At 49.6% G+C, this 15375-nt stretch overlaps 1 protein-coding gene and 3 non-coding genes across 4 annotated transcripts; all 4 read left to right on the top strand.

Moving 5' to 3' along the window:
- The first annotated feature begins 868 nt into the window (after window positions 1-868).
- On the top strand, window positions 869-8286 carry LOC132668539 (uncharacterized). Its single transcript, XM_078443809.2, has 6 exons — window positions 869-879; window positions 1481-1682; window positions 2287-2441; window positions 5295-5365; window positions 7721-7822; window positions 7941-8286. The coding sequence occupies exons 1-5, from the start codon at window positions 869-871 to the stop codon at window positions 7750-7752; spliced, it is 471 nt and encodes a 156-aa protein (XP_078299935.2). The 3' UTR covers window positions 7753-7822; window positions 7941-8286.
- LOC132672702 (small nucleolar RNA SNORA71) lies at window positions 2980-3112 on the top strand. The gene has a single exon (XR_009607650.1). It is a non-coding gene; the product is annotated as a small nucleolar RNA SNORA71 (small nucleolar RNA).
- On the top strand, window positions 4186-4318 carry LOC132672698 (small nucleolar RNA SNORA71). The gene has a single exon (XR_009607649.1). It is a non-coding gene; the product is annotated as a small nucleolar RNA SNORA71 (small nucleolar RNA).
- On the top strand, window positions 5694-5824 carry LOC132672707 (small nucleolar RNA SNORA71). The gene has a single exon (XR_009607651.1). It is a non-coding gene; the product is annotated as a small nucleolar RNA SNORA71 (small nucleolar RNA).
- Window positions 8287-15375: the final 7089 nt, after the last annotated feature.

Genomic DNA, 15375 nt, shown 5'->3' with positions numbered 1-15375 from the left:
TGTTCCAGATTCATGGGGGTGCTGGGGACTGTAGAAGGGACATGCTCTCAGCCTCCTGCTTGCTTCTTCGCTCCTCTGGCTCAAAAGGGCTGATCCAAAAGCTGATGAACACAGCAGCCAGCAGCCACGGTGGCTTATGGAGCACTGGAAATGCAGCTCGTCCAAATGTGCTGTTAGTGTTAAACATGCACCAGATTCCAAAGACTTTGTACAGAGAAAAAAAGATGGCAAATATCTCATCAATAATTTTTTTAAAATATAATTTATTGTCAAGTTAACTAACATACAGTGTATACAGTGTGCTCTTGGCTTTGGGAGTGGGTTCCCAGAATTCATCGCTTACATACAACACCCAGTGATCATTAATCATTTAAAAATACGTTAAAATTTAAAAATACCTGCTGAAATAATATTTTGGTTATACTGGGTTAAATGAAATCTACTATTAAAATTAGTTTCACCTTTTTTTGGTACGTTCTTAACGTGGCTCTTAGAACATTTTAAATTACACATGTGGATAGCCTTGTATTTCTACTGAGAGTGCTGCCTTTTCAAACACAGCACATTCTCTCAACCTCCTGAACATTCCCACAGTGTCCTCACAGTGACAGAAGCTTTCTCAGAAATACTAAAGGGTAGCAACTATCATGCTTTGGATCTTTGCTCTGTGCTTCACCTTCAGAGACCCCCCACTGCCCTCCTCGGTTGCATCCGTCAGGTCTGGATTTCCACATTGTGCTGACCTGGTTAGCACCAGGGATCTGACCGGGGGAACCCCCTCCTCAGGCACACGGAAGTTTACACTTCAGAATGTGGGCTGAGTTAATGGCAGGGTTGTGGCAGGTTTGAGAGGTACACGTGGCCCAGGATGCTGGCAGTGTGAGTGCTTGTGAGATTTGGGAGCCATGAGCCCTGTCTCATGCCTGTCTGCAGTGTCCTTTCGGCAGCATGGGGCTTCTATCCATCTTCTCTGCCACTCTGCAAATTTGATCAAACCCCTAGTGCTTCAAAGACTCATTTTTAGGACTAAGTTTAGCAAAGCACTTGCCCACTTTTCCCTGTTACTCTCACGTTCTACTTTCAGGGCATCAGAACGATATTTTATTCTGACAAGTCCAAATATATGGTCAGAATTCATTCATATATTCAATTGTGCCAGCCACTAAACTAGGTACTATGAATACAGCGGTCAATCAGGCAAGAACCCTATGTTCCAAACTCCCTGCAATCAGCATGAGCTCTTGCTAATAACAGCTGCTCACGTGAAAAAGCAACCATTTCTATAAGTTAATGACAAATCAGTGGCAAAAACAGAATAAAGAGAAAAGCAAAACAAGTGAGTGAATGTTATTTCCCAAATTTCAGGCTGCTCTTGGAGGGTATTCCAAGCCCTAACGGAGTCAGAATTTGAGCTCCGCGCCACCAGGGGGCGCGGCAGGGCCGTTTGCGCGGGATCCGCCTCCCGGAAACGCCGCTCTAGGACGCCACCCGCGCTCCAGCTGCATTTCCGCCGGCGCTGGGCGGAAGAGGAGCTTCATGCTGCTGTGGTCGCCCGGCCGGTTCTCCCGAGCCGTCCACGCCGCCGGTTTACATCTCCCGCAATCCCCAGACATCCGCAGCTTCCCGCACTGTCGGCTGTGTCTACGGCCGCTGTCCCGCGCCATAGGTCGCGGCTGCCCGGGGTGAGTCCACTGCGGGGATCGCTGGGCGCGTGGTCTGCCCCCCACCACCTTTCGGGGAAACCGAGGCCCGAGGAGTCCGGGAGAGCCGGCGGAGGTCAGCCGCGGTTCCAGGCCTCGCCCCTGGGTTCGGGCCCAGCTCCTCCACCGAGAGGTCGGTGCGGACCTCTCAGGATGCGTGTCCCGGGTCGGATCACTCGCCCTCAGCCCCCCTCACCCCTCCGCCGGGAAGACTCGGGTCCCGCCAACTACCAGAAGCGGGTCCGGCGACGCGCGGGCCGAGTGCCGCCGCCAGTGGTGCGGAGCCCTGTGTGGCCCCGGGCCTGAAGAGCTCCCGGGGCCGCGTGATTTTCACGCACACACCCACCTCCTGCTCTGGGCCTCGAATCCCCCAAAGCGCTTCATCGGTTGCCCACGAAGTGACCATGTGAGCGTTAACCCGTTTTCTCGTCAACAACCTTTAAGAGAAAGCGTTAAAACCCCCGTTGTGCAGAGCGGTTGTGTGAGTTTTCAATTGGGGGCGCTCGCGGGGCCCCAGAGCGGCAGAGGCCGATTCCGGTGTCTTTGTTTTGCACTAAAGCCCCTTCCCCGTGCTGTCACTGCGTAGGCGTTGCGGGCTCCGGGGCTCTGTTGGAAGCAGATGGAAACTCTCCGTTGGACGGCTTTGGGGGCTGTGCGTCAGGCAGCGCCCCCTTCTTTGCTGCAGGACCCTGAGCCGCAGCGCCGGATGTGCCCCCGCGGTGTCCAGGGGGTGAGGCCTGGGTAAGTGCTGCTGCTCAGGAGATCCTTGAGCAGGGACTCGTTGCCTTCCTGCCACACCACCGTGGGGGGTTTGGGTGGGGGGGGGGGAGCGTCCTGGAGCTCCTGCGGGTTCTGAGAAAGCCCCCAGGAGGCCTAGTGTGGTGGATGGGGGTGTGTCTGGGGGCCAGAGAGGTCTGGGTTCAGATCCTGCCTCAGCCTGTGGCGAGCGCATCACGTTGGCTAGGTTAGGTCCTTCTGAGCTCCGCTGTGTTTTAAGTGGGGAAAGTGCCAGAGCTCTGGGAGGACAGAAGTCTTGTCTGTGTTCTTTGTCTTTGAGCCCACGGTTGGTGGCACGTAGTAGATCGTCCGTCTGTATCTGTGGGGGACTAAACAATGTAGGCGTTTTTGCCGCGAGTTGGTCTTCACGTGCCCCCTCTTGATGACGGGAGATGGCGTCTTTACATGAGATGGTGATGGCGCTCAGGGTCTTGGGCTTCGCTGGGCAGCTGGGGGCTTATAGGGCCTTCTCTCTTCCTGGCTCACTTTCTGCCTTTTCTGCACCTGCATTCGAAAGTGATCATGGTCTGTCTGTGTCCTGGTCATCGATAGTGCAGGGAGAGGACTTGCAGAAAGCACTTCCCCGTGTTTGGAGGGTCCCCTCTGTCCCTTCCAAACCCTGGAGCTTTCCCACACTTCTCACCACCTTTTTTTTAGGTTCCTCTTGCCACCTGTTGTCTTGTTGTACGCTCTATGCCTGGCTCAGCACAGTTTCTGTGAGGCTTTAAAAAGGGAGAACGAGAGTGGGTCCTGTGTCTGTGTGTCTGAGTTGGTGGCGGAGCCACAGCTGTGGTCTTCTGACACTGGTTTCTAATTTCAGCAGCCCGGTGTCCTTTTCTGCTCCTGCGTTGAAGTGAGTACAGGCTGCCTTTTTCTTGGTCGTTGGTAACGCAGGCAAAGGAAAAGTCGCAAGGTTCTTTCTATATTCAGAGGTTCCAAAATGGGACAACCTTAGGTGACCGAGCACAAGGTGGAGGGAGGGAGGCAGGCTTTCAGTGTGCTTACCTCCTAAGACCCAGATTCCCTCAGTGTTTTCCTGTTGGTAAAGATAGTGGGTTCCTGGGCGGGTAAGCAGTGCCACGGGCTTCTTGTCTCTTACAGGAGTGGGTCGTGACTGCTGTTCCTTGTTTGTGAAAGGCGACCTCAGGGAGAAGAACGTGGATCGGGAGGTCCCAGGTAAGTGGGATTCTCTAGAGCTCAGGTCTTGTGTGGGCTGTGAGGCTGGAGGGGTTCAGGTGATGAGGTGTGGGAAAGAGTGCCTTCTTCCCGCTGCTCCCAGCTGTCTGTGTCCCCTCAGGCTGGTAGGCACAGGTCAGGTCCCTCTTCTGCTCCTGAGAGCCCCTGATGAAGGCTGCTGTGACATTGAGAGGCAAGCAGCGGTGTCGGGATGGACAGAGAGAGGTTTGCGTTTTAGAGGCAAACCTAGACTCCTTTCCGGTTCCCAGCTGAGTGCTCTTACGTGAACCTGAGCGCTCTTCTGTGATCACCCACACCCAGTCTTTCAGAACCATGAATCCTCAGTATTTCTGCGCAGTCTCCTCACCTCTTGGTAGGGAGCGGTAAATCGTCCGTGCAAATAAGGGGAAGCTTCTGTGATCTTAGGCTGTAAATCTGGCCATTGGCCTGTCTGCTGGGCTCCTAGTTCAACTCAGTTCCTGGGCTGCTGTCCGAGGTCTCCCTTCTCGGCCCATTCACTGCCCTTCTCTGCTCCTGCATTCGAAAGTGATCGTGGGCGGCCCGTGCCCTGGTCATTGATAGTGCAGGGAGAGGAATTGCCGAAAGCGTTTCCCCGTGTTGGAAGGGCCCATCCTGTCCCTTCCAAACTCTGGAGCTTTCGTACACATCTCTCTGTCCGCTGATTTGTATTGCTTTCTGGTACTTGGCGCTGGGTGGCTCACCGAGTGCCCTTTTGCCGAGTAGGGAGGGCCCTGCCTCAGCGTGTTTCTGTTCATGGGCCGGTGGTGGAGTGCTGACAGGGGTCCCTCTTCCCCCAAGGCTCTCCCTGGGAAGCATTCTCTGCCTTCTCATTGCACCGCTTCCCACACCCTCAGCCCCGTTGGTCAGCCCTGATCACATTGGACGTTGGTGATTTGCTTGTCATTCCCCTATGCTGTGATCTCGAGGGCAGTGCCTCCGTCTTGGTGTCTGACATGTAGCAGTGGGTCAAAACAGAACAAGGTAGGGGAGATCGAGATGCTACATGGTGAGGCAATGGGCTTTTCCCACTCTGGACTGTCAGTGGGGAGACCGTACCTGCTCAAGGCTGAGGCATCCTGCTCTCCTTGGAAGTGTTTCTCTTGTCCTGGCCACGGGCTGTGCCTGTGGTCCACTGGGGGTAACATTCCCTCTGCTCTTAGGTTAAGGAGCAAGGAAGGGAGTAGTACCCCAGCTGGGCAGGACGTCGTCGTTGAGAATGCGTACGTAGGCAGCCCTTATGCACTAGATGGAGAACGTGGGGCCCTCCCACCACCCGTTACCCCTCCTGCTCCAGGCTCATTGCTGCCGGTCAGCGTGGCTCGCTCTCCAAAACCTGGCCTTGACAACTTTTTGATACAGATTGCTTAGCAACAAATTGATTGTGGGTACATAGGATAACACTGACATTACTTCTGTCACACATGTTCCCCAGGTCCCTTCCTAGAGTTAAGTTGTTCTTGTTCCTGAGACAGCAGTGTGGCTGTCCAAGTCCTGGTAGCAATGGCCCACGTTTGTGGGTGCTGGAATCCGCTGGCCGCTGTGCCAGGTACCCTCTGCACCCCTCCCCCCCCCCCCCCCCAGGCCTGTTGTGAGTGCTCATTCACGCCTTGTCTCTTGCAGGTGGATCTGCATGTCCAGAGGCTCCATGAGAGGTGTCTTACAGCCAGGCGCGAGGCCACAAATGCCCCGAGGTAAGGTTTTGGAGCCTTCTCTGGAATTGTCTTTTTGCATCTGTAAAGTCACACACGTGTGCCCTGGGGTCTGGATGAGGCAGCGAGATGAGAGTGGGCATCCATGAGTTCCCAGTTGTGTCCTGGCTGGGAGGCAATCCCCCACATAGTGAGAGGGGACAGGCCTCTAGAAAGCTGCGCTGGTGAAGGGCTTCCTTCCTGGAGTCAGCACCGTGCTGTGAGGGAAAGCATGTAGATTTAGGCACCAGAGACCTTGGTCCAGTTTCTGAGGCATGCATGTCTGGCTTTGTGAGCCATCCTTCCTGGCGCTCTTTCTGTCCTTTTCTGCTCCCGTATCTGAAAGTGACTGCAGGCTGCCTGTGGCTTGGTCATTGGTAGTGCAGGGAGAGGAGTCACCAAGAGAAGTTCCCATGTTTGAAGGGTCCAGCCATCCTTTCCGAACCCTGGAGCTTTCCCACACTAGCTTTTTCCCCTTGCCCTTCCCTTCTGAGCTGGGGCCTCTGCTGGCCCCCTGTGAGGTGGTAACTGGGCTAGCCCCCGGACCTGTGGGAGCTCATTCTGTCTTTCCACGTTACGGATTTTCTTGTCAGAAACAAGCCTACCTTTTAATTTGGACTTCACACTGGAATAAATTCACATAGCGCCCGAGGACACACGTAAGAATTGGAAATCATGGCTTCTGCTGTTTGAATTTACAGGAGCCGAGGCCAGTCCGCAAGAACACGTCGGTCAAGGCAGTGTGTGAATTCAGCGCTCGTGTGTCTGTTGTCTTTGCTCCTTGACTGTCTCTTGAGCACAGCATGCATTGCTTCTCCGGGAGCTGTCAGAAACGTTAAATAAATGGAGAAAGAAAAACAAAGGTGGGGCCTGCTGTAGGGGCAAGGAGGAGTTCTGTCAATTCTGAGTCAATAGAAATAGTTCTCATTTGTCACGGTCAGCCAGAAGCCCGAGGAGTTCTCTTGTCACCCTCCGACAGGAGAAGGATGTGTTGATGGATCACCCTCTTTGTAGGTCTCCCTTCACTGCCTTAATCTGTGCTTTGTGGGTTCTTTTGGAAAGGGTGACCCCGGGGGTTGACTGAAGAAGAAATTCTGAGTCCTGTGGATCTTTGAAATCTATTTGTAGACTCCAGATTGCCCAGCTTGCTTCCTGATTCGTGTCAGCGAGGGTGTATGTTGCAGGCTGGGCACTCTGTAGTCCTCGTCAACAGCAGGCTGACCGTCTGCATCTCATTCTGTGCGCTGCCCCTGTGTTCAGGGAGGCAGAAACCTTGCGACGGTGCCTTCGCTTGGTAGACTCAGATACAACGGGTGCCCCTGGGAGGCGTGTCTTGGCTCCCGGGTAAGAAGTGAGGCGAGGTTGGAGGCGAGGTCAAGGTATCCATCCCAGACTTCTGGCCTGGGGGCTCCTGTCTAGTTTTGAGACCCCTTCCGTTTGCCTTCAGGTCTCGTGCTTGCAGGTGGGATCCTGCCGGGCCACATGTTTTTGTTCCGTCTCACGATGATGTGGAGGGTAGTGAGAATAGTGTATGTGAACCACCTGGTGCCCAGGAGTCCTCTGATGACCCAGAGGTCCCCTTGCCTTTCACACCTGCTCTCCACCCCTTTTGCGTCAGGGGCTTGTCCTGTCCCACAGCCTAGTTCCTGGTCCTGGGCTCCTCAGCCAGGCTGGAGGATTCAAGGGACAATGGTGACCATCCTGAAGACATTTTTTATCACCCCTAACCCCCACTCCAGGCCTGGCCATTCAGACCCCTGGGTGTGGAGTCCTGCAGGTTGAGTTGGGAGTCACTTGTGTAATCTTCTCAAGCGTTCATGACGTGTTTTCATGTATCCTTCAAATGGGCCCCGCAGTGTTGACCTTCAAAGGCCGGGGCACCTCACCAGAACAAGTCTTTGTTGGGAGTTTATCTGGCATTTGCCTTTTACAGCCGGGCCGTGTTGAGTGGGTCTTAGCGGAACAGGATGGCAGCTGCTGGGGCCTTGTGGCAGGCTGGGCAGACGAGTCGTGAACGTGTGTGGGAGGACTGCTGAGGATGAGGGTCCATCCCTTTGGTCAAGATGCAGTGGTTCCTCATGCCAGGCTCCCAACAGTGAGCGCTGAGCTGTCTCCCTGAGAATTACTCTCTGTGGTCAGTTGCCCTGGTCGTGAACTCCTAGAAAGAAAGCGATTTCTTATAAAAGCTGGATTTTTAAGATGTTTTTCTTTTATCGTCCTTTCTGTCTTGGTGACAATCTAGTTTGGCGCGTGTAAACTGGGAGCTTAGGCCTGGTTGATGCGGACCTTCTCAGTGATGTCACTTGGGGAGAAGGTGGCCTGGAGATTAAATGCTTATATGCTTCTTCTCCCTCTTAGGTCAGCCTTCGGTCCGGAGGCTGTTGAAGTAAGTCCCAAGGCCGTGAGTCGTCAACCCTCGGGATGACGTGGGATGTGTGTTCGCTGAGACTTTTCTCCGAGGTGAGTTAGTGCCGAGTGCCGGAGACCCACAGGCAGCGGGGAAGCTGGTTTGCGTTTGTGTGGGTGGGAACTCCAAACCATCATCATCATCGTCGGTCTCACTTGTCCTTTCTTGTAGGTTCTCTCGGTGCCATTAGTAGTCACCAGAGGGGCAGAGAACGGAGAGGGAGTCCTCTATGCGAAGCATCCCCAGAGCACCCCGTGCCGTCCGCTCAGAGCACCTCGGAGCAGCTCTTGGCTCCGCGCGTGACATCAGAGGGCAGGTGCTGGGGCTGCGGCCGGGTCCGCTCCGGCTGGCTCTGACTCGGGACAGCCGTGCCCCGAGAAGCCGTAGACGGGAGGTCAGCCCCGCGTCCCTCTGCTGTGTCTGGAATGACTTGAATGAGCGAACGTTTTCCTCTCGCATTCCAGCTGCTCATCACTTTCCCCTCTGCCTACCCATTCAATAAACCTTACGGACTTGCCGCGTCTGCCTTTTAAGTCATCTAACGAGCTGTGTGCCGCCGAGGCTGGACGTGAAATGGATCGCCTTCCAGTCGTGTTTTCACCCGTGAGCCTCTTCCTGTTAGGCTCCTGAGGCTTGGCACCCAGGCTACTGTCCGAGGTGTTCAGTTAGGACAAGGAGGTGACCAGGTGCTGGTAGAGTTGGCTCAGATTGAGGGCCCATGAAAAAGTCAAGGGTGTTGAAGAACAGGCCAGGGCTTTGGAAGGGGGGACGGGTGACAGGGTGGGCTGGAGTGAGGCAGGCAGTGATGCCATCGAGGAGGCTGGGGTGGCCTGAGTTCCGGGGCCTGGCTCATGAGTATAAATGCCTGCCCGTGTGGCCAGCTGTCCTAGTTTGGCTGGGTTTGAGGGATTTCCCAGGACCTGGGATTTTCATTGTTAAATCCGGGCAGGTCCTGGGCAAATTGGGACGAGTTAGTCAACTTACCTGGGGTATAAAATACATGGTGTCAGCCTCAGAGGGCAGGTTACTGAGTAAAGGTGGGGGCAGGGTGAGCGTGGAGTAACTGTCATCGGTGGACCTGGGGGGTATCCTCAAGGTCAGGTGTTTGTGGAGGTAATTGGGGTAAATCAGTAATTGCAGTAAGGTGATGATGTGCTAAGGACGTGCAAGCGTGAACTTTTTAATTCCCATTTTATTTTTTATTTATTTTATTATTTTTTTAATGTTTATTTATTTTTGACAGAGAGAGACAGAGCATGAGCGGGAAAGGGGCAGAGAGAGGGAGACACAGAATCAGAAGCAGGCTCCAGGCTCTGAGCTGTCAGCACAGAGCCCGACGCGGGGCTCGAACTCACAGACCGTGAGATCATGACCTGAGCCGAAGTCAGACGCTCAACCGGCTGAGCCACCCAGGCGCCCCTTTAATTCCCATTTTAAAGATGGATGGGTCTATGTGAGGAAATAGGCCCCAAAGGCCATGACGAAAGGCCGCGTTGTCCCGTTTCTGCATTGGAAATCGGACTTGCCTCAGTGAGTTTGATTACCTTGACGGGCGCCTGTGGGAGACAGGCGTTCTCCGCGCCTCAGGTGTTCACTCTGCCGGCCAGTTCCCGACAGCGGCATCCAGAAGTCAAGTGTCTTTTTTTCTGCCTTCTCCGTGGACCGTCCTTTGACTTCTGGTCAGCTGCCGGAAGTTGGTAGTGTTGGCTGCTGTGGAGACACAGCAGCACAACATGGGCCCGGACTTCACAAGTGTGCACGGGGACGCCAGGTGCCAGGTCATGCCTGCCTCGCGGCGCTTGGGGCATGTGAAGCGTGAGCCATCCCCAGTCTTTAGGGCCTGAACAAATCTGGGAAGAGCGTCAACAACCAAGGTGACCCAGGAGCCAGGCTTCAGGCCAGGGAGGTATGATTCTTGCCGAGAATTGTGTGCTTACCGGAGGGCCCGATGGATCAGGTAATGGGAGATTTCCATCGTACAGTCAAGAACTGGGAGTACGAGAGCTGGTTAGAGTGAAGGTTCATTCATTACGAGAAAAAAAAAGGCGTTTCTGTATGAGCCAGAGCCCGTGCTGAAAGTGGGGATAGGATGGGGAATACGTTTGGGTTCTCACGGTATCCCTGAAAGGTCTCTACAATGTGTTGTTTATACGCTTAATGTCTGGAACGTGCGCCTCTGTTGGGCACTGCTATAGGTTGGGGATACTGCTCCGAACACAACACACAGGAGGCCTCACGGAGCTTATAGGACTGCAGTCCCTCAGGGTGAGCCGCTAGCCATGTGTGGCTGTTTATTTAAATTGATACAAATAAAAAGGTGAATTTCACATCTTCCCTTGCACCAGCCGTATTTCAGATGTTTGGTGACCACAAGCGGCTGCTGTGTGGGGCCGCGTAGGTGCATAGACTGTTCCTGTCACTGCAAGAAGTGTTAAAAAGAAAACTCACAGGCCCAAAATGGCGTCACGTAGGCCAAGTCCCCAAACCCAGGCTTAATACCTGATCGAAATGCAGCGTCAGCTCGCCGTGGAAGTGCAGTCTTAACCGGTCAGAAATTTTTCTGATGGGTGCCTGTGAGTCCACTGCATGGGCTCTCCATCCCCAAAGGAAGATGAAATAATCTGCATGATTAGACTCCCCTCCTGTTCCCCTTCAGGGAAAGCAACCTTGCCTGGAAGCATTCGTTTGCAAATGGCTCTTGCCCTACCTCTCTTCTCTCCAGGCTGGGTGGGATGCTGCCCCACTCATTGTTGAATAAAGCCGACTAGATCTTCAAATTGACCGTGTTGAATTTTGTTTAACGTGAAGTCAGACAGCACAGCGCTGGTCTAGAAGGTGAGTTCAGGGCTAATTACGTGAACGAAGAGTGTTGCTGGACACCTTTACAGAAAGGCTGTTTCTCTAGGAGCCCACAGTGGTGCGACATCCCCTGCCGGGATGTTTAGGGTAGTTCTGAGTGTGGGCAGACAAAGTTGGGGCGGCCGCCTGCAGGAGTGTAAGGTCACTGGCTTTGGGGTCACACAGACCTGAGTCTGTCCCCCACCTCCCCCCCCCCCCCCCCCCCCCCGGTGGCATAAGGCAAGTTTCCACTACCTGACCTCGACTTCCTCTTGTAAAATGAGACCCACACCTTTACAAGAGTGGGGTGAGGTAGGGATTAAATAGACCGATGAATGTGAAAGCCTGAATAGTGTGTCCCTTTAGGAAATATTTAGTAACTGATAGCTATTACTATTATTTATTGAAGGTTTCTCTGCACCATACCGAAATTGATCATACTTCTTTTGGGCCTTGGGGGCTTTCATGGTGTAGCCCCTAATTTTTTTTTAAATATAATTTATTGTCAAATTGGCTAACATGTAGTGTGTGAGGTGTGCTCTTGGTTTTGGGGGTAGATTCCCGTGGTTCCTCGCTTACAGACAACACCCAGTGCTCATCCTAGCAAGTGCCCTTCTCAATGCCCATCACCCATTTTCCCCTTTCCTCTCCCCGCCCCCACCCCAATCAACCCTGTTTGTTCTCTGTATTTAAGAGTCTTTTATGGTTTGCCTCCCTCTCTCTAACAATTTTTCCCCCCTTCCCTTCCCCCATGGTCTTCTGTTAAGTTTCTCAAGCTCCACAGGAGCGAAAACATGGTATCTGTCTTTCTCTAACTGACTTATTTCACTTCTAATGCTGAAATTTGTGGGCAATCAAAAATAGTTCCGTTTAGGGGCGCCTGGGTGGCTCAGTCGGTTAAGCGTCCGAGTTCAGCTCAGGTCACGATCTCACGGTCCGTGAGTTCGAGCCCCGCGTCCGGCTCTGGGCTGATGGCTCAGAGCCTGGAGCCTGCTTCCGATTCTGTGTCTCCCTCTCTCTCTGCCCCTCCCCCGTTCATGCTCTATCTCTTTCTGTCTCAAAAATAAAATAAACGTTAAAAAAAGAAAAAATAGTTCCGTTCCTTTTACAGCAGAAGATTTGCATAATAATAGATGCTTAAAAACATTTATCTCCAAATTAGAGTATACATGCTTTTCTCAAGCATGTAAAGAGCCTTTATAAATACTGTTCATATTCTGAGTTATAAAACAAGTGGCAAATACCAAAGAATCTGTGTCCTATGAACTACATTTGCACTGCAATAGAAAGGCAATAACAACAAAAACAGGTCTGAAAAAATCCCTATGTTTGGGAAATTTAAAAACATATTGAAAATACCTCATCAAAGATGATACCGTAAGCAGAATTAGAAATAGTAACAACCGAATGATAATAAAAATTTACATACCAAAGTTTGTGAATTGTAGCTCAAGTAATTACTAAGGAGAAATTTAAGCCTCGATGCTTGAAATAGAAGACTGAGATTTAATATGTAATAAAAAAGAAAATGGAAGTAATGCAAATAAAAATTAGCAGAAAGTAAAGCCAAATTTAGGGAATGATATAGATCACTTTTTGTATATAAAAATTTATATTTTGATGAGCACATTTCGAGAAAACATCAAACGAAATTGCCTCAAGGAGAAATGGGAAACTGTAACAGTCTGATAAAGACCACGGGGGACAGAGCTCAATAAAGATTTATTTGCCTGTTACAACATGAACTTTTCTCGGTCCCTATCAAAGCTGTGATTTTCTGAAAAGAAATCTTGGATCTGTCCTTGAATGAATATATAATGACGCAAACACTTATCTCCTTATTGGAGACCATTGATACAATCCATTTGGAGGGGTGTATAGGGGCCATGAGGCTTTGGCTTCAGACTACACAATTTTCTCAGAATTCAGCTGTAGACAGGCCATGCACGAGAAACATCATTGGTCAGGCTTTTAAATTTTTCCCACCAGTGTTGAAGACCACAGCCATTTACCTCTCCTGGCGGTAAGACTGAACAATTATAACGAATACAGGTGGTCAGAGTGGAAGAGAGTGAAAGCCTCTTTTGAGGGGTAACGATTTCCGAGGATGCAGTGAAGGATTACCTTGGACTGAGAACATACACGCTGCTAAGACATTGATCGACTAGTAGCTCTAGGCTTATATCCTAAAGTGTGTACCCTGACTGTCACTGATAGACAGGGATGCTGAAACTTTCAAATCGCTCTGTAGACCGTTCTTGTCCCCGTCTTTGTGCTTGGCAGGAGCATGTTTCTTTTAAGTCGAAAAGTACAAAATTATTCAAATGTTTTCATATTAATATGGTCTATACATAAATAACTCAGGAAAATGGAACTTCTTTTGTTGGTTTTGCGTGTTTTTTTTTTTTTTTTTTTAATCCTAAATTTGGAAAACAAAGAGCTCTCACAAGTTTTGAGTTGATTAAAACTTAGAGAATGGTTAAGATCTAATTATATCTTGGGGCACCTGGGTGGCTCAGTCAGTTAAGCATCCGACTTCGGCTCAGGTCTGATCTCACTGTTTGTGAGTTCAAGCCCTGCATCGGGCTCTGTGCTGGCAGCTCAGAGACTGGAGCCTGCTTCAGATTCTGTGTCTCCCTCTCTCTCTCTGCCCCTCCCCTGCTCATGCTCTGTCTCTCTTTGTCTCTTAACAATAAATAAATGTTAAAAAAAAAGATGTAATTATATCTTTTATCCCTTCTAAGATGAAGGGGCAAATCTTTGTATAATCTGGTGGCCATTCAAGGAAACCCAAAGACAGTTTAGGACTAAAGGACGTTTTCACTATTTTTTTCAGAATTTGGGAAAGGGAAAGGGAAGAATTGTCAGAGGACAATATATGAACACAATTTTCAAATGTAAGAAAAAGTTCTTACAAGCCAATATTTTAAAACTCGCAGCAAAAAGTAAATACCTATTAGAAACTTAACTTTAAAAAAAAAATAAGGAGCTTTATTAAAACGAATCCGGAGTATGCCAGATATAACATACAGATGGCCAACAGACGCACGAAAAGATGCTCTGCGTCACTAACCAGGGAAATGCAAATCAAAACCACGATGCGATACCACCTCATGTGAATTGAAATGGTTAGTATCAAAAAATAAGTGTCGACGTGGAGAAAAAGGAACTCTTGTGCACTGTTCATGGCAATGTAAATTGATGTAACCACTGTGGAAAACAGTATGGAAGTTTAAAAAAAAAATTTAAAAATAGAACTGCCACCTGATTCAGTAATTCCACTACTGGATATTTACCCGAATAAAATGGAAATACTAACTTGAAACAATATATGCACCCCTGTGTTTACTGTGGTGTTACTTAACAGTAGCCAAGATAGGAAAGCGACCCAAGTGTCCCATCGACAGATGAACGAGTAAGGAAGATGTCGGATGGACACACAGTGGAATATTAATCATCCATAAAAAAAGAATGGAGTCTTGCCATTTGCAATGACATGGATAGAGCTAGAGAGTATAATGCTAAGTGAAATACGTCAATCAGACAAATACCACATGATTTCACTCATGGAATTTAAGAAACAACCAAAATGAGCAAAGAAGAAAAGCATACTTAACTATAGAGAGCAAACCGGTGGTTACCAGAGGGCAGGTGGGTGGGGAGGTACGTGGTGTAATCCGGGAAGGGGATTAAGAGTGCACTGGCCATCAGGGCACCTGGGTGACTCAGTCGGTTGAGCCTCTGACTTCGGCTCAGGTCGTGATCTCATGGTCTGTGAGTTCAAGCCCTGAGTCAGGCTCTGTGCTGACAGCTCAGAGCCTGGAGCCTTCTTCGGATTCTGTGTCTCCCTCTCTCTCTGGCCCTCCCCTGTTCATGGTCTGTCTCTCTCTGTCTCAAAAATAAATAAACATTAAAAAAAAAAAAAAAAAAAAAGAGTGCACTGGCCATGATGAGCACCGAGGAGAGTATAGAAGTGTCAAAGCATTATTTTGTACACCTGAAACTAATATAACACTAGGTCAATTTTACAGGGATTAAAAAAAGTGGGTACAGAATAGTTAATTTCACCAAAACCCCCTAAATTCTAATTTTAGTTTTGTGAATGTGCCAACCATGTAACCGTGCAGTAAAAGATTTATAAACCTTTCTCCTTACGGATAAAGTCATTGAGCCAACTTTGTCAAAAATTTTTAATACCGGTTTTTGGTTTTTGAAACACGGTAGGTATTATAACCCAAGTCCAAAAATTCTTACTAAAATGTGGACGTTTACAGTATAACCTTTCATATTATTTTTATTATTTAGAGACTTTAAAAAGTGGGGGGCTTATTTGCAAAATATAATTAACCTTATGAACATATTAGAAAAAGCAATGTACGTATCATAGTGAATTTACCATCCTGGGAAACTAATAATTCCCTGAAGCAAACTACCTGTGTTATCTTGCATCTCCCTGTAATTATGCCTAATACTGTCTTAGCCATTTCTGTTAATTACCATCATTAGCAAAGTAAACATCTTTTGTTTTCTCTAGACTCTAGAAAACTAGACGACGGGAGGACTATCGAGCTGTTTTTCTCCCCGAGCTTACATTGAATATTTTTATAGTTACACACATCACCCATCTGGTTAATTTATAGCTGTTTTAAACGTGGAAGACTGAGGATAAATTGGAACTGGGTTCAGTGACCAAAGTTTAAAACTGGTTTTTAACTTGGAAATTATCTACGATCCAAAAAGATTTATCTGCAAACTCAAATTAACACTT

This window comes from Panthera onca, chromosome A3, assembly GCF_046562875.1.
Source record: "Panthera onca isolate mPanOnc1 chromosome A3, mPanOnc1 haplotype 2, whole genome shotgun sequence".
Lineage (NCBI taxonomy): Eukaryota > Metazoa > Chordata > Mammalia > Carnivora > Felidae > Panthera > Panthera onca.
This window is presented reverse-complemented; position numbering and strand designations above follow the sequence as displayed.